Source organism: Physella acuta, unplaced genomic scaffold (assembly GCF_028476545.2).
Source record: "Physella acuta isolate Inbredline_101_S28 unplaced genomic scaffold, ASM2847654v3 ptg000380l, whole genome shotgun sequence".
NCBI classification, from domain to species: Eukaryota; Metazoa; Mollusca; class Gastropoda; family Physidae; genus Physella; species Physella acuta.
Genome location: NW_026731899.1, coordinates 145,892 through 169,640, shown reverse-complemented (window position 1 = coordinate 169,640; position 23,749 = coordinate 145,892). Strand labels below are relative to the sequence as shown.

Below are 23,749 nucleotides of genomic sequence, written 5' to 3'. Positions count from 1 at the left end.
AATGGCAAGTATAACACATTGACAGTAGAATACAGAGTAATCGCAGTTGACTTGATAAATAAATATGTATTCAACTGGACATGTCAAATCACCTTATTTTTAAGACACAAAATATTGAAAGTATATATATATATATATATATATATATATATATATATATATATATATAGGCCTACATACATAATATAACATATCTCAATTGTTCTATACCTTTTTTTTTCTTTGTATGAACACACACAAAACGAAAAAAATACATAAAGATAATATGTTGGAAATGATTATTGTTAAGTCAAATTATGTAAATTGTGGATCGCAATATTATGACTAAGTTTTTCTGTTTCATTTTCAGGATTCAATAAATATTGAATTTTAAACTCATTTCTTTTTCTTTTTGTTACCACGAAGCAATGATCTTGACAGTCATCTATAAGATTTGAAAACGAATCACATTATCTTTTCCTACATCATGGTTGTCAATACAAAAGCTAAGAAACTATTTTGTGTCAAACGTCATCGTTTTAGATTATAATCTCTACGACAACATTTTAAGTAAGATCTACCATGTTTATAGAGTACTTCCGGTCACATATTTATAGAAACAGTTCTACTTTTGTTGACTTTGTTGTGGAGTTAAATTTAATTTTGTACAAGCGAGGTAATGTTATCTATTCCTAGATGATCTAATATATTAATGTATATGTACTTCAAATAACTAACCTGAGGTTGGTAACACTTGGATGGGAGAAATTGTTTTTTTTTATACGATATCGTGATCTGAGTCCAACTCTTTTGAGTGTAGACAAGTGTAGAGTCGTGTCGTTTTCTTATACTCTAGACGTATACACTAGATCTAGACCTAGATATAGTGTAAAGGGTCTACATAGGTATGTCTGTCAGTGTTACTTTTATATCAGCGACAAATGCGTAATATAGTTTGTCTAGCAGCATTATTTCTGCAACAAAATACAAAAGACTGCCTTCTGTGTTTCTTCCAGACTTTTTTCTCCGGGGGTGCACTTGATATTTTCAGAGGGATTGAAGGGGGGTGGAGGACACATTCCCCCCCCCCCCTCCCCCGCAAGAGATGCCTAGAAGAAACTATGCTTCTGTGTTATTCAAAAAGTGATAATACTTAAAACAAAGCATTTAGTGTTTCTTTCTGACTTGTTTCTCGGGGAGGGGGGGGGGGGGCGGACTAAAGAAGTGTTGGGGGCGGACACTGTTAAAAGTATATATTTTCTATATAAATTCCATTTCGTTCGGGAGGGGGAGGGGGGGGGTAGACTTTCATTGGGGGATGCCTGGAAGAAACTCTGAAAGTAGTCTTGCTTGACGGTTGTGTAACAAATTAAATTTTGATATTTGTAGATACAAAAAAAAAAAAACAACACGGGTACACTAGACAGGTAACGTTGAAGACCGCATGATGACTGTATGTAGTCATTTACACATTTTTTAAATTTAATTGACGTTTTGTGGCTTTAATTACAGACAGAAGAATTATAAAACGTTCGATAACTAAAAGCATAGCATACCGCTAATTGCTTGCCCATAGAAATTTTTTACATAACAACCTAATACATTATTTGAAAACAAATCAGTGTTTTTTTTCTTCTTATGCTGGTTTTAATGTAGACAAGTTGCGTCAATAAAGTTATATACACACATGTACAGTATTACTATGAGCATGTTCGATGTTAAAAAAAAAAAAAAGATATTTGTTTGTCTGGTTACATACATATTTTCTACAGTTGTGATTATTCTTGAGTATACAATCAGAAATTATAGCTGCAAACGCTTGTACAAAAAAGATGTGAAATGTGGAGTACTTATAAGGAAAAGCAGTGGTTTTCTTTTACAAAAATGATTTAAATTATGGATACGATTTTTCACATGTGTCAAGTTACTTTGTTAATGATTAATGATGTCAGCATATGAAGTATCATATGAAGTATCAGACATAGGTTTTGATGTTATATGGCCGTCAACTCGATAACTGAAAAACGAGATAACTTAACTAAAGTATCAGGAAGCTTAACTCTCTCTCTAAACATAACAAGTAGAATAACTCTTACTTAACTATTTTAAATGTTCAAATAACATTTAGGATAACTCTTACTAAAGGATAATCTATATATATATATATATATATATATATATATATATATATATATATATATATATATATATATATATATATATATATATATATATATAATTCTCTTCATGTGGACCATAGCTTAGCTACCACCCTCAACCCCACCTGTCAGGTGAGCTGTGGTTCACCCCGAATGTTTACAATCGTAGAGCAAGGTCGGCTATTAGGGGTAGGGGCAGATAATTTAAGATTTAAAAAGGGGAGGTAATAACAATTTCGGCCATAACTATTCATTGTCATTTGTAAACTGTCGTCACGGACGGCTGCTTTCATGGAATTCGCGGGAGGGGTGGGGGTGAGGAGGGAGGGTGAGGATAATCGTCTTTACCAGCTACTGATAGTGTTTTAAAGCAAAATATTTTCAGTCAAATAACATTTAGGATAACTTACTAAACGATACTATAAAATAATATAATACATTTTGAAAATTATAAATTGTGCGTTCAATCAAGCGTAATATATTTGACACTGGCTACAATTTGTAAATGCCGCTTTTCTTTTGTAATTAAAGATGAAAGACGCAGCTAGATCAGGATGTCTATTTCATGCACCTATACTTGTCAAGATTTCTTGCTGAGGTGCTTTTACCTACTGCTATTGCACCTTTATAGAAGTGAAGCACAGCAAGGTAGGGCATACGACATAATGTTATGTGGATACAATATATTATTAGGTGTGCTCAATATAATGTTAGGTGCACTCAGTATATAGTTAGGTGCACACAATATATTGTTACGTGCACACAATATATTGTTAGGTGCACACAATATATTATTAGGTGCGCTTAATATAATTTTAGGTGCACACAATATATTGCTAGGTGCACAAAATATATGTTTAGGTGCACACAACATATTCTTAGGTGCAAACAATACACATGTTAGGTGCACACAATATGTTTTTTTACATAATGTATATATTAGATAAAAACAGTTAAATTTTAATTCCACCAAATGTACTGTGATAGGCATACAACAAACTATTCGGAACAAAAAAATAGGAAATCCGTAAAGCTCCCCTTTCAGACTTAATTATCAACAGTGCAGTGGAAGTAGAGTTCATAATTAATTCTTCTTGACCTTGGCGCATAAATTAGTTGTATATTGAGCCGCCTTCACTTTCCCTAACGACAATCAACAGAGTCATGTGATCATGGGCGTCCTGTAGTCCCGAGGCCGGACCGAGATCCGAACTCGCGACTCTTTAGTAGCTGAACGACCACACCGTAGCAAAGCATATTGTTAGGTGCACTCAATATATTGTTATGGGCATACATACATTTTTTTTAATTAATGGGTGAAACTATAACAATCTGATAACCCATAATTTGGAGGGTGGGGAAATAAGTATATAGTAGGTTACTAGGGAATATTACTGAACTGTTTAATTAGCCTGTTTAAGAAAAGCTTGTTTGTCTTTGTATTTTTTTCTTCATCGTCGTTACTTAATTGTATGTCTATTGGAGTAGTCAGACAAGAAGTCAAACCTCGTTGACGAACTGGACTGTGATCCTTAGACCCCCGGCATCCCATACAGTTTTCTTTTTATTAGGGTTGTATTGGGGTCAAAGACCTTGTATGATTTTTATGGTTGTACACTACGTTTACAATTATGAATCGTTCGAAACGTGAGTCAAAATATCTAAGAAAGGTTTTCGACAAGGTACATTTAAATAATGATTTATGTTACCCTGATTTCTGCGGTAAATGTTACACACTAATGCTCTTATAAATGATCGTGTTAAAACAGTGTATGGTAATGTGATTATTTTTAACACTGTCACACTTAGAGTGGATATAAGTCATTCATGATTTCTTGTTCAATGGTCTAGTTGTCGGCCTTGATATTTCATGAGACTTTTTTAATCACACTAGCAGTACAAGCATTGTATTCTCTTCTTCTTCGTTTTTAATTTTTAGTGTGGGAAGGGATCGAGCCTTATCTGCCAGAGGGTTTAACCTCGAGACTTTTTTTCGAATTTATCATCCATGAGCTTTATGCCGACTCGACCACGCCTCCATCACAATTAAGGATACATGTCAACTTGTGATGCGCCTTTGAGGCCATTGACTCCGATTTCAGCCTGCTTTTCTTTTGGGATTTGCTTCCATAGCCTTTGTCCAATCAAGAACAAACTACAAGGCAGCAGGTTGTTTAATTTTGGAGTTGTCTCTCCTAGAAGAGTGGCTGTTCCCAGCTAACGAGCCTGATCTGCCCGGGGGTTCGAACTAGAGACTTTTCGGTATTGACAGTTTGGTATTTGTCATGGTATAGGCTTATATGGAGGATGGTGTGTGGGTCGATATGTTCGTATGTTCCTTCATATATAAGTTTAGTGTGTATTATTGGTGTGTAGAAATATGTATTGTAATGTTGTGTTTGTTTATATAGTTTTCATTCCTTTCAACAGGCGTTGTCTACATAGACTTCAACTCCCAACTTGCCTACTTCGAACACTTACAGGCGAAGTACATCATCCTGCGATGTCCCTCTAGCGAACTCTACACTTCCGACAAGCTGATCGTCCAGCACGAACTGAAACGGTCCCGTAAGCTGACCCGAACAGAGTCGGCTGTCATGTATCACATCCCCAAGCTGTCCTGTAGTGACTTTGGCAGATACACTTGCCGCTCTCGAGAGGGTCAGCATGAAAAACTATTGGATTTATCAGTTACAGGATGTAAGAGCTTACAATAGTTTTCTTGAGCTAGATTAACTGTTGAAGTATACAGGAGATAAGTTATTTATTAATGCACTTCATAATGTAAGTGCTAAAATCGTCTCTTATAAGAATTTATGTACTTCGCAATGTCTGTTTGTTTTATATGATTGTCGGATATGACAAATCGTGTAACGTAATTTTAACCCAGCAAATTTTTTCCAGATGCATTCGTCTCCGGTGACAATGCAAGAATATTTAATTTTATCTAATTAGACATGAGGCTTTTCGTTACAAGTACATAAAGGGAAGATAACAAGATTAAATACCAGCGGACAATCTATCTGCTGGCGGTCATCTGTTTTATTTTCACGGTTGCTCATCTTCTTTCCTGGGTTGACAAGGGGCAGATAACTATTTTTAACGCAATTATTTTTAGTCTTAGCCTATGTGGTGTCAACTTCTTTTAAATAAAACGAGCCGGCCCGCGGCATAACATACGCCGCTATTTAGTTGTTGTTTTTACTACTTTTCAGTAATTCATAATTTGTGAATTCGACAGTACCAACGCTGACACTGAAAATATTTCTTTAAAACACTATAAGTAGCTCGTTAAGGACCATAACCCCCCCCCCCCCTTCCTACCCCCCCCCCCCCAACGTTTAAAATCGTTTCAAACTAAATTATCTGCCCCTAATAGCCGTCACTAAACCCGACTCCACGAAGGTAAACATAGCGTGAACCACAGCTCACTAAGACCATGTAAGGGTGGGGATGGTAGGGAGCGCGTTTACAGCTAGTTTTCTAGCGTCTCCCAGAAGAGAATAATATATATATATAGATTACTGTAAAATTGGAAAATAACAGAAATTTAGAAAATGTATGATGCTAGGCTTTCAAATGAAGTGAAAACAAGAAAATAAAGCTAATTTATTTATTTAATTAATGACAACTTTGTCGCTACAGATTTTGGCATCCAATGCTTTTAAAGGCTTATTATTTTAAACGTTTCTATGTGTTTTTTTTTTCTTCTTTTTATAATTTACACTCTAAATGTAATTAACCTTAACTTTTGAAAACTGAATGCCTTATTATCACACAGTTAAACTTGAAAGTTTAGATGTTTAGATTAAGGAAGTGATTTCCGAATTCATTTGTCATCAGACTATTTTAAGTAAAGTTGTATAAAGTAATAAACTTTACGTAAATAAAAATGTTAGGCCACAGATTTACGTTTAAGGTTTTTGAATTGTTAAGCATTAAGTTAGAAAAAATGTAATATGGTTACACTAATTTTAGAAAATGTATTAGGCATTGGACATAGATTAAGGTTTGTTTGAATGTTAAAAGTTAAGTATGCAAAAAAAAAAAAAAAACAATCTAATATGGTTACACATAGGTTTAGAAAATTTATAAGCCGTTGCATATAGATTTAGGTATATGGTTATTTTTTTAATCTTAAGAGTTAAGTTTGCAAAAAACAATATAATATGGTTACACATAAGTTTATAAAATACATTCAGATCTGTTTTTTTTTCTCTCTGTAGGTTCACCCCAAATGTGCTCGTCCGACTACACGAAGCAGTCCGCGAACATAGGCTACACCGCGCGGTTCGACATCTGTGTGTATGTGCCGGCCCCCCGCGACCCGGTCCCCCTGATGGTCTTCTACAAGTACCGCTGGCTCAAGGCCACCGAGTGCGTCCTGCTCACCTGCGTCAACTGGACCGTCAACCGCACCTCCATATTTAGGTTTGACGTCACGATATACGTGTTCAACGTCAGCCTGCACGACTACGGGAACACGGACGTCAAATTTGGAGCGCTTCAAACGTACAAGAGCAACTTCATTATCCACCGTTTAGTGTTAACCAGTAAAGGTGGGTCAAGTGTCTTGGGGACGTTTGGGTACAAATAGAGAACTACTCCCGGGGGGGGGGGGGGGGAAGGAAGAGGAGGAGGGGGAAGAGAGAGGGGGGGGTGCGACCAGTGAGTGAAATATACATTTTTTATATAAATTATATACATTTCTACATCATCTTGGTAGAGGAGATGGGGCTGGGGGTGGGGGTGGGAGGTCAGGGCCCATCTGGAAAAAATGTCTGGAATAAACTATGTTTAACGAAATTAATTGTGCTGAAATTTACTTATATTGAGGTGTGTGTGTAAGGAGGGGGGGGGGGGGGAAGACGAGACGCAGTGCCCATCTTAAAGATCTATCTGAAAGAAACTCTGATTTTCAAAATGTGGCGTGCTGATTTTTTTTTTCTCAAATGGATCAGTGTGTTGGGGACGCAACTCCTACCCCGAAGACATGTCTGAAAGATTATCTGAAACTTTTTTTTACAAAAGCTAAGGTGCTGACATTTTCGAAAATTGATAGGGGGGGGGGGGTAGGGGGTAGGAGGTGCTGCCTACCCCGATGATATGCCTTAAAGATACTCAATTTTACAAAAGTATAAGGTGCTTATATTTGCTTTAATTGATCGGGTGGGGGGAGCGGGGTTGGAGGAGGTGCCTAGCCCGAAGATATACCTTAAAGATACTCAGTTTTACAAAATGGAACGGGCTTATTTTTTTGTTAAAATTGAACGGGGGCGGGGGGAGGGGGGGTAGGTTCCTATACTTCAAAATCGAACGTGCTGATATTTTGTTAAAATTGAACGGGGGCGGGGGGAGGGGGAGGGGGGGGGGGGGAGGTTCCTATACTTCAAAATCGAACGTGCTGATATTTTGTTAAAATTGAACGGGGGGGGGGGGGGGGCGGGGGGAGGGGGAGGGGGGGGGGTCCTATACTTCAAAATCGAACGTGCTGATATTTTGTTAAAATTGAACGGGGCCGGGGGCGGGGGGAGGGGGGGGAGGTTCCTATACTTCAAAAAACGAACGTGCTGATATTTTATACTTCCCCAGAAGGCAACATGAGCGGAATGTATATGATACGCATGCAGAAAATCCAGGAGCAGGTGTCCATCAATAGCGTGGTGACGATCTCAATATGCTGTCTGTTTTTTGTTGCCCTGGCGGTTATAGGAGTTATCGTCTACAGAGTGTGTGAGTGCTGGGTGGGGGGCATGTGTTTATAGGTGGTGTGTGGGGTGGGGAGTTTTTGTCTAAAGGGTGTGTGTGGGGTGGGGAGTTTTTGTCTAAAGGGTGTGTGTGGGGTGGGGAGTTTTTGTCTAAAGGGTGTGTGTGGGGTAGGGTGTTATTGTCTACAGGTTGTGGGGTGGGGTGGGTATTTATTGTCTACAGGTTGAGTGTGAGGTGGGGTGTTATTGTCTACAGAGTATATGAGAGTGGGGTGGGGCGTTATCGTATATAGAGTGTATGAGTTTGGGGTGGTGAGTTTAGTCAACTGGTTTTTTGTGGGGTAGGGTGGGGAGATTTTGTCTCAAGGGTTGTTTGTCGAGTGGGGAGTTATTGTGTACAGAGTGTGTAAATATGGAGTGGGGAGTTATTGTGTACAGTGTGTAAATATGGAGTGGGGAGGTAGGGTAAGGTGGGGTAATTCCACACACGGGGTAATTCCACACACTATATACTGGATACTCTCTATTTTTAATGAGAGTAAAGTTTAATTAAAAGTTACTATTCCCTGTTTCTAAGAGGTCATTTTTTGTACTTTCTGATACTGTTAGAGAAGCGTTCACCTACATTCAGAGCAAGAATTTTAATTTTATCTGCATCTATCTTCAAACATCCTTAGGTAAGTACAACCCCTGCACTTTTTAAAAAATATTTTTTTTTGTCTTATTTTTAATTGTTGTCAATTATTTATTGAATATATGAAAGCTTAATCATTTGTGTTAATAGTAACAGTTAATGATGCTAGATTCAGCCTTTAATTTAGAACAGGAAAGCATATTTTTTTCAATAGTAGGTGTGGGGCAATTCCACACACATGGTGTGGGGCAATTCCATACACTATAGTTTGGAATGTCCCATGTTGCTTTTTATACTCTTTAGAGGGTTTAGCTTTTATTTTAAACCATTTCAAATGGTTGTGGCTAATTCTGTAATTCACAACTCATGATTTAATCTAAAAAAATACTTGAATAGTACTAGATCTAGTACTATTTATTTTTTAAAAAGACTCTGCTATTAAAGTTAAGTAAAATTGCCACATCCTTCTTTTATTTCTTTATCCATTATTATTGTTACTGTACTTATATTATTTATTATAATTTATGCAATATTTAGAGCTAAACATCCCCATACACACATTAGTAATTAGACTTTCTAACATTTAATTTTGTATTTATTTCAGAATGGTCCACAATTATAAAGGAATAACTTCGGCCTATGACAGATGAGAGTAGAATTCAGGAGGAAGAAATTGAGACTTTCTCTTCATCCAGTGATGAAGACTGGTTGCCCCAATGCAAAATTGTTTCCAAGGGGGAAAATGTTTTTTACACATTTTTAAATACATGAATTTTAAAATTTTCATAATGTGTGTGGAATTGCCCCACTTGGCATGTTTTTGCAATAAAAGTGAAATATTTAAAAATTGTATTTTATTTTGTGAATTATCTTTATATTTGTTTGCCATCATATAAGTAATGCATGTCTAGTGTTACCCTCAATATAATATTGTGGTAGTGTTGATTTTAGATTTTTTACAAATTTTTTAGAAAAGTAGTGTATGGAATTACCCCGGGTTACCCGGTATTGTGTACAGAGTTTGTAAATATGGAGTGGGGAGTTATTGTGTACAGAGTGTGTAAATATGGAGTGGGGAGTTATTGTGTACAGAGTGTGTAAATATGGAGTGGGGAGTTATTGTGTACAGAGTGTGTAAATATGGAGTGGGGAATTATTGTGTACAGAGTGTGTAAATATGGAGTGGGCAGTTATTGTGTACAGTGTGTAAATATGGAGTGGGGAATTATTGTGTACAGAGTGTGTAAATATGGAGTGGGGAGTTATTGTGTACAGAGTGTGTAAATATGGAGTGGGGAGTTATTGTGTACAGAGTGTGTAAATATGGAGTGGGGAGTTATTGTGTACAGAGTGTGTAAATATGGAGTGGGGAGTTATTGTGTACAGAGTGTGTAAATATGGAGTGGGAAATTAGTCTACAAAGTGTGTGATGGTTGAGGTTATCGTGTACAGATTTGTGAGTATGGGGTGGGATGTTTAGTCTACATAGTGTTTGGGGTGTAATGTAATAGTGTACATAGTATGTGTGGGGTAGGGAATTAAGTCTACATAGTGTGTGGGGGTGTGATGTCGTCTTCTATATAGTGTGGGTGTGATGTAGTGTGTTGGTGATGGTGAGTTATTATATACAGTGTGGAAGAGTAAGGGATGGGGAGATGCGGGATGGTGGGGGGTTATTGTATACAGAGTATGGGTTTGGGAGTTACTGTGTACAGAGTGTGTGGGGGGAGGTAGGGAGTTATCATGTAAAGAGTGTGTTGGGGTGGGAAGTTATGTAAAGAGTGTGTTGGGGTGGGAAGTTATCATGTAAAGAGTGTGTTGGGGTGGGAAGTTATCATGTAAAGAGTGTGTTGGGGTGGGAAGTTATGTAAAGAGTGTGTTGGGGTGGGAAGTTATGTAAAGAGTGTGTTGGGGTGGGAAGTTATCATGTAAAGAGTGTGTGGGGGATGGGAAGTTATCATGTAAAGAGTGTGTGGGGGTGGGAAGTTATCATGTAAAGAGTGTGTGGGGGTGGGAAGTTATCATGTAAAGAGTGTGTGGGGGATGGGAAGTTATCATGTAAAGAGTGTGTTGGGGTGGGCAGTTATCATGTAAAGAGTGTGTGGGGGATGGGAAGTTATCATGTAAAGAGTGTGTTGGGGTGGCAAGTTATCATGTAAAGAGTGTGTTGGGGTGGCAAGTTATCATGTAAAGAGTGTGTTGGGGTGGGAAGTTATGTAAAGAGTGTGTTGGGGTGGGAAGTTATCATGTAAAGAGTGTGTTGGGGTGGCAAGTTATCATGTAAAGAGTGTGTTGGGGTGGGAAGTTATCATGTAAAGAGTGTGTTGGGATGGCAAGTTATCATGTAAAGAGTGTGTGATGGTTGCGGAGTGTTTACATAGTGTGTGTGTGTGTGTGGAGCAGGGAGTGATATAAAAAGAGTGTTTGGGGTTGGGTGTTATAGTGCGCAAAAATTAACAGAATAGTATTACGCTTCATACATTATGTATCATTCTTTGTTTTTTTTTCAGTGCAAGGCCGTCCAGTCGAGCAGAACCCAAATATTGCCTCATATGGTACATTTATCTGTTGTAGTGTGTCGAGGGTTAAGGGTGGGATTGGTGTAGAGATCAGTTAGTACGAGAGACTAACTGCGAGTTTACATCAGCAAATATTATTGTGGCGTTTTAAGAGATTGCTTACATTAGATGGTTAAGTGTAATTTAATACGGTTATGAGAATTGATTCGTGTAAAAATAATCGGTTCCATGAAAAATGATCTCAGTAGGTTTTCATATATATATATATAAATATATATATATATATATATATATATATATATATATATATATATATATATATATATATATATATATATATATATATATATTTATATTTATATATATATATATACATATATATATATGTATTACTTCTCGTAGTAAGGGCTACCATTGTTTGATATCTTGAGTTAATGTTGTACTACTGCACTTTCAGGGGACGCCATTCAGCTGGCGTGATTGCTTCCAATCACATGATCCTATCAACTCACCCACCCTCAGCCACGAAATACAGATGAAATATGTTTCATAAGCTTTCTATACATTAAATAATTTACCTATACAGAAAGTATGTGTTTGATTTTATTGTACTCAGTGGCGTAGCGAGGTCGGGTGTCACCCGGTGCGGCACCCCCCAGAGGGGTGGCTACCCTTCCCGGGGACAAACTTAAAAAATTTCGATTTGCATCCCCCTCCCTCTCAAGATTTTCTCTATATATTTTGCTATTTTTGTGTCTTGGTGTCACCCCCCCTAAATGGTGTCACCCGGTGCGGTCCGCACCCCCGCCCCCCCCCCCCTCGCTACGCCTCTGATTGTACTGAGGAGAAATGTACACACATGCTAAATGTATTATGTAACATATCGTTACAGCAAACTATAATATAGTAAAAAAACAAGAGCGATTCCTCTTTAGATCTAGCACCCATCTGAGTTGGGCCCTACAGTCACAGGTACAAACTGAGATCCGAAATCGAAACCTTTGGGCTTGCAGCCAAACGCTCTACCATTTGACCACCCACCCCAAAAAAAGTATAATAAAAATATATGCAGAAAGAAAGTGCAGCTTTAGCTTGCTGGGTGATAATTCGATCTTGTGGAAGGATGTGGTCGATTGACAGTGTAGTCGACTACCAACCCAAACTGTACATGTTTGCCTCTAATCTGGCAGTATGGTGTGTAACTCATCCCAAATGAGAATAGCACATTATTCTGTTTAAAGGAAAGGGGGAGGGCGGAGTATTCGCCTAGTACACTGTTTAATGAAAAATTATACATACCCTGCTAATGTCACAGTAAATCTGCAGTTACCCAAACGAAAAAAAAACGGCTTGAAATTGTAGGGTTACTATCCTTGAGATATTTTAAAACGGGTCTTTCTACACATTTTTTTCAGAGAAGACTAATAAATTTGGGAGATTTCAATTATTACACATTTATATTTATTTGCACATACCTATAAACACATTAAAATAACTACAACAAATTTGGCGGGATATTATTTATAAGCACTGAACAAAGAAAATGGTGCAGATTTTCATTTTGAACCATGTATAATTTAACCTGCACAAAATAGTGTTCATAATATAACATGCATTAAACAAGCGCAAGGCTAATTCCTACATTTAAACCTTTCATTAAAAACATGGTCTACATTTTAGCCTCATACCAATGATGACTTGACATTATACTTGTAAAAATTACCAATAGGACCCAGCCTCAGATTTAACCGACACACGATCGAACAAAAAAATAAAACATTGTAACAAAACAAGCCAACATTGTAACTATATAATCAGTTAGGGGTCATCCATAAATGACGTCACGGTTTTTGGACGATTTTACCTCCCCCCTACCTCCCCTCCGTCACACATCGTCACAAAAAGACAAACACCCCCCCCCCCTAAAATGACGTCACACCTCAGCATACAACCATCCCCCCCCCAAAATTGCAGTTGAATTTTTCTTTAAACATCGATAATTTTTCCAAAATCTTGTATGAACTATGTCAAAATAGAGTATTTTAATCAATTCCCATTGCAATTTATTAAATCAGTTTTCTAAAACGCGAAATAACGTCTAAAATTCGTTATCTAACATTGCTTTTTTATAATGCAAAAGTGTGACGTCGCACCATCTGAACATCCCCCCCCCCCTCGTCACACATCGTCACAAAATTACGGACCCCCACTCCCTCCTGTGAGTGTGACGTCATTTATGGACGACCCCTTACCATCAAATCAATTTAAAAAAAAAATTAATTACTATAATTTCCACACACCCACACAAAGTATATACCCTCATACTCCACACAAATCATGTCCTACCATTCCACACACAATAGTCGTACCCTCACATTCCATCCACACAATCCATTCTTTCACACAAATCCTCCTCTCAAATTCACACACAAGCACACACAACACATACCCTCACGATAAACACGCACAAATAATTGCCTCACAACCTACACTACCGAAATTACCACGAAACATCTCATACCCTCACATTACAATCACACAATTCGTTCCCTCACACACACACTACTCATATCCTTACACTGCATCCTAACAAAACATTCCATGACATACAAAATACACTTACCATTTCCCCCATCCTAACCAACTCATACACTCACATTCTGGTACATATTTCCTATGGGGAAAACAAATCAACAAAGCTTGAAGCGGTGATTGAGATATATCATAATGCAACTCAAAACAAATTAAAAGAAAACTTTAAGAGATGATGAGATATCTTAGGATATAACACAAAACAAATTAACAAAGCAGTAGAAAAGGATTGAGATATATCAGCATTAACACAAAACAAAAAGCTTAAAGATGTGAATGAGATATATTATGATGTAATACAAATCAAATTAAAACAAAACTTTAAGAGATGATTGAGATATTTCAGGCTGAGATGCAAAACAAATTAACGAAGCGGTTATTGAGGTATCTTAGAATGTAACACAAAAAAATATTAAAATGCTTTAAGAGAAGATTGAGATATTTTAGGTCGTAACACTCACAAAATTTACAAATATTTAAGCGCTGAATGCGATATTTCTAGATGTAACACAAAACAAATTAACAAAGATTGAAGCACTGAATCACATAAAAAATAAACAAAGATTTAAGAGATGATTGAAATGTCTGAGGATGTAAAATAGTACATCAGAGAAACATCCACTACAAGAAAAGTCAAAGACAAAAAAATCAGAACTGCTTTGATATACCGGATTGTACACACTTGATTTTCTAACTTTTATCCGGTAGATTTTTATTGTTTAAAATTGTTACCATTCTTTTAAACTTTAACCAAAAGGTCAATTACTTAATTAAAAATATTTGATTAGTCATTCAAGAACGGTGTGTGAAACTACACACCAAATAAAATTATTTGAATCTATCTTAAAATGAATACAAAAATTTAAATGATTCATGCAGGATGCAGTAGTAAAAAAAAAAGAAAACGAAAAAAAAATTCTGAATCACTTTTTGTAGTCTTGCGTTACGATTAAACCACCCATCCCATGTCTACACTCTTGCGCCACATACATAGTGGAACAGTTTATGGACTGTTTATTATTCAACATGATTTTCACATTTTATTTGGTTGGCGTATTCGTATTAGTTGCTGCGAGCTTCAACAATTGTAAGTTGAATATTGTTAACATGTGTATTGTTTTTTTAAATATTTTAGAAAATATAATTTAAAACCATAAAATAAAATAATTTAATTGAATAAGTATGCGTATTTTATATGATCGATAAAAGAGTATCACGTTGAAAGTTTTTGGTTTAATTAAACAACAAAGCTAGATGAATATCAAAGCCGAAGCAAGGCAAATATCCCTCTATTAATATAAAATGGTGCTACACGGCGCCCAATATAAGCGTGGTTAATTCTTAAAATACTGCACATTTTATTTAAAATATGACGTCGCCATTTCTTTTGTTTACTGAACGCCCAACGTCTGCTTTTCCCTCCATGTACATAACTGAATACTAATTATGTATAGTATAACTATATTCCATTGTGGTCATGCAAGGTCCCACATTACACTATTATTTATTTACGCTACAGGCACTGTATTCCAATTCTTATGTTGACTATGCAGAATAAAATACGTTAATTTAAAAAAAAACACATTTGTTTGGTTTTATTGGTTAAATAATCGCCCCATCCCTCACTCTCTAGGCATATCGCTACCCACCACCACAACCACTACCAGTCTCAGAGGCGTAGCGACCCTTCCCGGCGCCTTTCGATTTGCACCCCCCCCCCCCGTCGAACTTTTGATTTGCACACCCCCTCATACTTTCAATTTGTTTTTCAAACCCATTTTAGCGCCCCCCCCCCTCTAAGGTCGGCGCCCGGGGACATATGTCCCCCCCTCGCTACGCCTCTGACCAGTCTGGTGAGGGTAATCGTCCTTCACGAGTAACTGATATTGTTTTAAAGCAAAATATTTTCAGTCGCAGCATAGGTAGTGTTGAATTCACGAATAATGAATAAACCAAAAGAAAAAAATAAAACTACTAAATAGCGGCGTATGCTTACGGCGCGGGTCAGCTCGTATAGCTATATCGTTTGTTATGTGAGATATAAGTCAAACCGTTAAAATGAGTGCATACATGAACAGTGCTTCTTCCAAGAATTGACTAGCCTATGTTCAGAACCTATTAGAAGACAATGTCAAGTCTGAGGTCTTTGGATAGTGGCTTCTCCGAGACCAGCCCATATCGAACCTGTACCCAGCCAAAAGCTGATTTCCTATTTGTGCCAAGATCAGCGTACTTTCATTAATTGTAGTGCCCAGTTAAAATACAAATCATAACAACATTCACACCTCAAAAAGGAATATCGTCGTTTGTGCTGCATTTATAAAGATGCTGCACTCAATAGTCCTTTAACAGGGACCCTCTTTCTCAACTAACATTAATCTCAAAACTTTCACTGTTATGTCCCTTTATTTTATGGACAAAATATCTTTATCGATAGATTAACATTATTTAAAAAAAAAAACATGTAGGTTTTACTTGAGTCAAACTAAACCTTTTTAACTCAATATTTTTTAGAAACCAAATTGTCATTATTTACGGAAGCCTACACACAATTTTAATTTGATTGGCTAATTTACTTTTTTTTAAATCCACCTTTTTTATGCATATAGACACAACAATTGAATTATTTCATGCTAGCATTGTATTGTGTTTGATGTTTTTACTTATCATTTACCCAGGCGATATAAAGATGTGCAACAACGACAATCCAAATACAACATTGCAGGTTGAGTTATACAAACCTTTGATGTTCGAGTTTTGCGTCGAAGCGACAAATCAAACAAATTTGACATTATTCATCAAGTACAAGAACATTACATTGAACGAAGGGGACGAATTAAAAAATTCAACCGTCTTTTGGATTGTGAAAAGTGTTAAGGAAAATTCAAACCACAGCTATATAATCAACGTTACAATTGCTAATATATCAACTGAAATCGAAGAGAAATCAATACAACTTAACATAGGAAAGATAAATAGCAATTTCACCTGCTTGAACTACACTGTATTTGTCACCGAGACAGGTGAGAGTAATTCATAGATTAAATAGTTTAAAATCATATGAAAAATACATAGGGAGTTAGAATAACCATTGATGATATGTATTGTAAAAGTAAATGTCAAGTTCCCTTTTCGAAACTGACGGTATTCAAAGAGTAAATATTTAAAAATCATAAGAAAAATACTTAGGGATTTAGAGTTAGCATTGAAGACATGTATACTAAAAGTAAATGTCAAGTTACCTTTTTGCACATGACAGTCCATGAGCCAGGTGAAGTAGAGGTCACCTGTTTCTGTGACCTCGGCATAAATCAAATGGAAAATACATAGAAGGTTAGAGTAACCAGTTGTGACATGAATTCTAAAAGTAAATGTCTAGTTCCTTTTTCGGGCCTGACGGTCCATGGGGTAAGTAGAGTTCACCTGATTAAGTGACGTCGACATGAAGGGATAGTGTGGTCAGCACTATGCCTAGGCAAGTTTACATTCCCTAAGGTGAGTTAGGGAGGGTTCAGATTCGAACTCGAGACTTTCTGGTTACAGTCTAGCGCAGAGTTTCTCCCCCCCCCCCCGAACGAAATTGAATTCATATACAAATATATATACTTTTACCAGCGTCCACCCCTCCCCACCCACAGAAATTTTAGTTCACTCTACCAATAGGTCAAGCAGTCCCCGGCCTACACTGTATATCGCGATAAATAAGTAAGATTTATTACTGCGATATAAGCTTCAGTAATATTACTCTAATTCAGGGTCTCCAAACTACGGCCCGCGGGCAGGATGCGGCCCGCGAAGTCCTCTCATCCGGCCCGCGGAGATCTTTTTGTCCAAAAAAAAAATCGTTAGTTGGTGATGGTTGAGGCACTTTGCCCTGAAAAATCAAAGACATGCCTTGAAGAAACTGGCCCCCGAACTGAAATTTGATAGTTGATGCGGCCCTCGGACTGAAAAGTTTGGAGACCCCTGCTCTAATTCACGGTCAACTTATTTGAATAATCAGCCCAATTAGGAAAAGAACCTAAATATTGTATTGCCACTTGCTAGATGCATCTCATTGGGAAAAATATTATTATATAACAAACAATATCAATACTTGCATTTAAGAACAAAGTTAAAAAAGCTGATAAATTAAAAATTAAATTCGGACGGATGACAAAACTATACTTTTCAAGCTATCACGAAGAAGGTTAGAAAAAAAGGGTTGACACTTATTTATTCTTAACCTTGAAAAAAGAAGGAAATGTTAAGCTCTTAAGATGCGTTTTTTTTTCTTCCTTGTGTATCTAAGTGGAATGTAACGTTTTCGTTTGAATTATTCTAATTCCCACTAATGTAGTAGTTATAACATTAGGAGGGTCTAATTAGGTCACATCACTGTTGTATTTCAATCTTAGTCAACTTCCGGTTCAAACTCAACATGACTTGATTTACTTGGGTTCATGAACTTTATCCAATGAGTCATTATGAAATATGTGTAAGTTTTACATTTTTAACAAAACATAGTTTACTTATTGGACACTGGTTTTAAGTAAGACTAAATACATTCTTTTTCTCTTCTTCTAAATCCCGTTCGTGCACAAGACACATGGGGTAGATGAAGTAGAGTTCATCTAATTCATTGACCTCGGCATATGAAGGTATAGTGTAGTCAGCACTATCCGTCATTGTTTCCGTAACGTGTTAGGTACCCATCAGCACTGTGTGGACTCAGTGACGTTTAAACCCGGATTCGAACTCGACACTGTCGTGTTGGCAGTCCCCAAATAAATGTATTGGTCTACAAAAAAAATGCAATTATGTTATTAAAAAACCGTTTGCAGTGGACATTGTTCCTTTTCTCACAATAGAAAATAAATATCTATTTTTATAACATTATAAGATTCGCAAGGTTAATTTTTTTAAAATTCAAATAATACGAATTATTAAATTTATTTAATAGAGGATACGCACCCATGCGACTGACTGTACACATTGTATATGTATATGTTATTATATAATTAATTGCCATAATTTATTGATTTTAATTTCTAATCAATGAACAAACTTTTAATTTGGAAAGTGTTTTATTGGACGAATGGTAGAGTGTTTGGCTGCTAGCCCGAAGGTCTCAGGTTCAGATCTCGGTTCGGACTTGTGACTATATGACCTCTTTAATTCCACCCAGCTCTGATAATACCTGACACGCAGGGGAAAGTAGAGACGACGAGACATAGTGATCACCACATATGTCAAGAAATATCTAAATCTACTTGATCTGCCCAATTGGTTGCTTATCCTAAACATGATTTTTACTACTACTATATTTTACTATTAAAACAGGTTTGTAAAATGACTGAATGTTTATAGTATAGCAGTTTGTGTTTGGTGCATGATTTTATCCTAAGACAGATAGTGTAGTTGAAAAGATTTATGTCTTTTAGCAAGGAACTTTTAATCTGAATTGTGTGTGCTGCCCAGATCGGTACGATTCAGAATTGTCGACTTTTAAAAATTGTCGTCTTCTCATAATTGCAGTTGTTTCGGGATTGTCGACGTCTAAAAATTGTCTTCGCCTCAGCATTGCCGTCGTATCTATATTGCAGAGGCGTAGCTACCCCTCCCGGCGCCCGGAAACAAACTTTCACTTTGGCGCCCCCACCCCACATATTTTTTTTTTGTTTATAATTCAAAACTTCAGCTAAAATAAGCTTTTAATTTTATTCCCAACCCATTTTGGCGCTCCTAGGGTCGGCGCCCGAGGACATGTGTACACACCCGCTCCCCTTCGCTACGCCTCTGCTATATTGTTATGATCTCCAAATTACCCTAGCAAATGGCTGTGAGACCAAGTCCTCATTGAAAGGCTATGTAGAGTTTACGGCAATTGTGTCTACAGAAAATCTGAACACGGAGTAGAATAACAAAATTCCTATGTTTTAGTGGATGGGCCAGTTGCTGGTTACTTGAACAAACACTATAATTTATTATGTAGTAAAACTGCACAAGCATTTGTCATGGTTGGACTAGTTGCTCCTTTTTCTTAGTCCATAATGGTAATGGTGAACTGTATTTTATTCAACACTATTAAGTGTTACGTGTCAACAAGTTATGACTCTGCTTTTCTTTTTGGATTTGCTTCCATCGTATTTGGCACACAAGGATAAACTAAAAATCATCAGTTGTTTGCTTTTGAAGTTTTCTACTATCAACTGGATGATGTCCTCTGCAACTGAGCCTTATCTGCCTGTGCGTCTTAATCGTGAGCTTTACCGGCCTCACCACACCGACCCAGACCCAATTAAGTACTTAAATAACCATATAACAGAAAATGGAGCAAATAAACAATAATTTGTCATATGTAGACAAGTAATCGATCACTTTTACAAAACTTTATCACAACTTTCGTGGTTTGTTGTACTCCATAACCCCTTCGCTGAGTGAAAGCTTTTTTTTTTGTTTATTATCATTATTTTTAACAGTATCGTCAAAATTGCGCGGCTATTTGCGTGGTTCGAACTCCTAAACCTCAGCAGTTATTTTTCTATTTTTTTTCCGAAGTCTCGGACAACTTTACAGGTGCTCCAAGTGTCACAGATGGCCCAAACGTCACAGATTCCAGTGGTTATGTTCTTGGTCTACAGACTCACATCTTTCTTTGGTTGGCATCGACTGTGACCCCAGTCTATGTGGTACTCACTTGTTTGTTAATAACAGTCCTCACGCTCATTATAAAAGGTAGGTTAACATGTTTAAAAAATACATGTCGTATGAGAAATGTATGTGATTTGTCAAATGAGGTTAATATGTTAAATGTGTTTAATATATCATTTTTGTTTAATATGTCATGTGTTTTATATGTCATATATAAAGCAAAACACAGTGCCTATGTGTTTACTGTGTTAAAAGTGCAATTGTCTGAAATATGAGTTAAAAATGATGAAAATCCTACATACATTTATATGCAATACACTATTTCATGTGTCCTTAAAACACTGGTACGTTATGGAACACATATACAACTGTACCATCATTACGACCAACCTACTTTAGCGCAGGATTTCAAGCTCAAAGTGTAACGTATGACAAACACGCTAGGCAGGGTATCTTTCATACATTTTATGAGAGTAAGATGGTGGGGCGCACATCAGACTACCTAGAAAACGGGACGCTGATTAACTTATATATTAATATGCTTTTTAAAAACTATTTCTTCCAATTGGAAGGGGGGGGGGGTCGCAAAGTGATTCCTTACCATAAAGAGGTTTAAATGAAATACCAACTACTTTTTACTAAATCACAATAACAGATTTCTAGCAGAGAATCAAAACCACCGGTTGTAGTGTAAGTTTAAAAAATATGCATTATTCGGATTAAACCCTATGTAAAAGTTAGTGAATGATTTATATGTTAGCTGAATGATACCAATAGCTCTGCGATACACCTGTATTAAGCTATTCAACATTCAATTTAAAGTATACAGACAAACTTCACGGAATTGTTAAATTGCAATAATATAATAGTAGTAATAGAAACATACTTAATTATTCTACATCAAGATTCCCATTTATAAAATAAGTAATCAAATTATAGTGTTGCAAATGTTTCAGTTATATTAATCATTTAAACATGTACACAAACTTTTGATATATTAATGTATATACAAAATATTTTATTTCAATAACTTTTTGTCCATTTTTCCACTATTCAAAGCGAGAAAACAAGGTAAACAACTGAAGTAAGTTATATTACTTTTTCTTTATTTCTTTTTCTCCTCATATATAAATATATATACATATATATATATATACATATATATATATATATATATATATATATATATATATATATATATATATATATATATATGTTATATGTATGTAATTTCATTATTTGATGTTATCCTTTTTCAAGTTTTGTTTTACTTGAATATTTCTAATGCTTACATAATCATAGCTTACAGTGTTAAGCTTCATAATAAAATCTTTGAACTAAACTGCCTTTCACACATTTTTTTTCCAAAGAGGGATAAGGTGTGTGTGTGTGGGGGGGGGGGGTACTTGAAAGTTGCGAGATAGAAGGTGGAGGGGTGGCCGACATTGGTGAATTTGTATAGTGTCGGGTTCGGATATTTGGCACATGTCTATAGGGCTTCCTTAAGTCCACCCAGCACTACTGGGTACCTAACTCACGTTAGGAAATCAAAGACGGCTGGGCAAAGTGCCAACTATACTATTCTCCTGTATCCCAAAGTCATTGAAGTGGATTAAATCTACTTCATCGGCTTAGTGTCTCGTGGGCATGAATGGGGGAAAATGATGATACAAATTATAATTTTTTTTTATCTTTCTGACGGAGGAGGGGTGTGGGAGGGGGGGGGGGGTAGGGTGGGGTGTAGATAACTGAACGTGACACACATCTCATTATCATATTAATTAAACACGCGAAGTTACACCATGCTATCTTTAAAACATGTTAGTTCGGAGAATATTAATGTAACGGACCAATCACCAATCCATACGAGGCTGCTATTTTAATAAAATCTTACTCTTTATCCGATGGTAGTCTAACATATGCAACGAACATAGTTGAAAAATGACACACAAACCAAGTCACACGCATCACTGTAGTGTGAACCTACGCATGCGTAGTGGAACGAAAGATTATAGACCTTGATGAGAAGCTATGGTTTTTTTTTTTCTATGGCCCAGTTGTATTCCCTTCTATTTAGTCTATAATCTTCCAAACAACAGTGTAATGAAACTCTAAAGCTGGTCACCAATAGTGTGTGTAAGCGAATAACCAATTTCTCGTTCTAGTTCTTGCCAGCCTATATTTTTTAAACCCAATGTAAATCAGTAAAATAAATAAAATAGATACATTTCTTCCGCTATTCTTATGTTATTTAAAATCTTATATTATTTAAAATCGTAAACCGTGATAATAAAATTGATCGATTTTAAGATGTAGACTAGCGCACTTTTGGTATTTTAAAATCTTGAAGCGATGCCTAGAAAAAATGGCCGCCAAATTTGTGTTATCAGTCTGAATCATGTTCAAAACAATTAATTTGGTCCGAAAATTTCTCTCTCCCTGGCTAATTTTATGCAAGAGGGACCGAGACTTACAAGTCCTATTGTAATCAATACGAAATGATGTTAGCTATGTAAAAAATACAATAATCTTTTTCAATTCATAATTGTTAACTTTAAGACAAAAATTGTTTTTTCTGTTTCTAGAAAACTACTGCAAATCGACATGTTGAATGCAACAAATGGTAATGATTTAACTCTATATTTTATAATAAAACGCTATCAATATATATATATATATATATATATATATATATATATATATATATATATATATATATATATAAATATATATATATATATATATATATATATATATATATATATATATATATATATATACAACTGTTTCTAATGGATACTTTTTTCAATTATATCTACTATTTTCCACTAATGAGAAAATGTGTTAATGTTCCTTATGTAATTATTCAATAATGTTAGTTTAATGCTATTGTTCTCTTGCCTGTATTATCTTTTCTGACCTCGCCATGTTAATGAATAGGGTAGACATCACTATCCAGATCCATTAATTTCCTTAACTTGAGTCAGGTACCCGTTAGAGCGGAGTAGTCTAAGTGTAGTCCTGCAAACTCAAGTCCGAACCGATATTCAAACTCGAAACTTTCATGGCAGCAGTCGATCGCTCTACCACCCAACCACGCTATGCTAAAGATACTTTTGCATTTCCCAGCCAACGCCAGCGTCTTCGTAGTCTCAGATGACGTCTACTCACTACAGAAGCGGGTCTCTACGGAGGAAATCACTGCAGCTGCCAACGGTACCGGACATGACGTGAACCACACGTACCAAGAAATAGAGGAAACCACATCTTCATTGCTACAGGTCTCAGAGCGGGCTGGTCGCGTACTGGTGGGGTATGAGACGGCCGTCTAGACGGTGCCCCAAGCATAGACAATGTGTGTCAAAGAAGTCTACATCTGCCGACCCCATGTGTCTTGGGCACATACGGTGGAATATATATATATATATATATATATATATATATATATATATATATATATATATATATATATATATATATATATATATATATATATATATAGCCTATATATATACATATATAGGC

General features: G+C 36.3%; 1 protein-coding gene and 1 long non-coding RNA gene across 3 annotated transcripts; both read left to right on the top strand.

Annotated features, from left to right (window-relative positions):
- The first annotated feature begins 542 nt into the window (after positions 1-542).
- LOC131942002 (uncharacterized) lies at positions 543-11,577 on the top strand. 2 transcript variants are annotated; one of them, XM_059301650.1, is made up of 7 exons: positions 543-655; positions 2,670-2,786; positions 4,569-4,838; positions 6,365-6,697; positions 7,734-7,871; positions 10,991-11,035; positions 11,457-11,577. In XM_059301650.1, the coding sequence occupies exons 2-7, from the start codon at positions 2,693-2,695 to the stop codon at positions 11,477-11,479; spliced, it is 903 nt and encodes a 300-aa protein (XP_059157633.1). In that variant the 5' UTR covers positions 543-655; positions 2,670-2,692; the 3' UTR covers positions 11,480-11,577. The 2 variants fall into 2 exon arrangements, with proteins under 2 accessions (XP_059157633.1, XP_059157632.1); XM_059301649.1 differs by having other exon boundaries at positions 7,731-7,871.
- LOC131942003 (uncharacterized) lies at positions 8,318-9,116 on the top strand. The gene is made up of 2 exons (XR_009386697.1): positions 8,318-8,523; positions 9,085-9,116. It is a non-coding gene; the product is annotated as an uncharacterized LOC131942003 (long non-coding RNA).
- Positions 11,578-23,749: the final 12,172 nt, after the last annotated feature.

Excerpts from the sequence above, each read along its gene's own strand:
- LOC131942002 (XM_059301649.1), top strand. The coding sequence starts at position 2,693 with ATGTCTATTTCATGCACCTATACTTGTCAAGATTTCTTGCTGAGGTGC. Across the intron at positions 2,787-4,568 it reads TAGAAGTGAAGCACAGCAAG|GCGTTGTCTACATAGACTTC; the intron begins GTAGGGCATACG and ends TCCTTTCAACAG. Across the intron at positions 6,698-7,730 it reads TTTAGTGTTAACCAGTAAAG|AAGGCAACATGAGCGGAATG; the intron begins GTGGGTCAAGTG and ends ATACTTCCCCAG.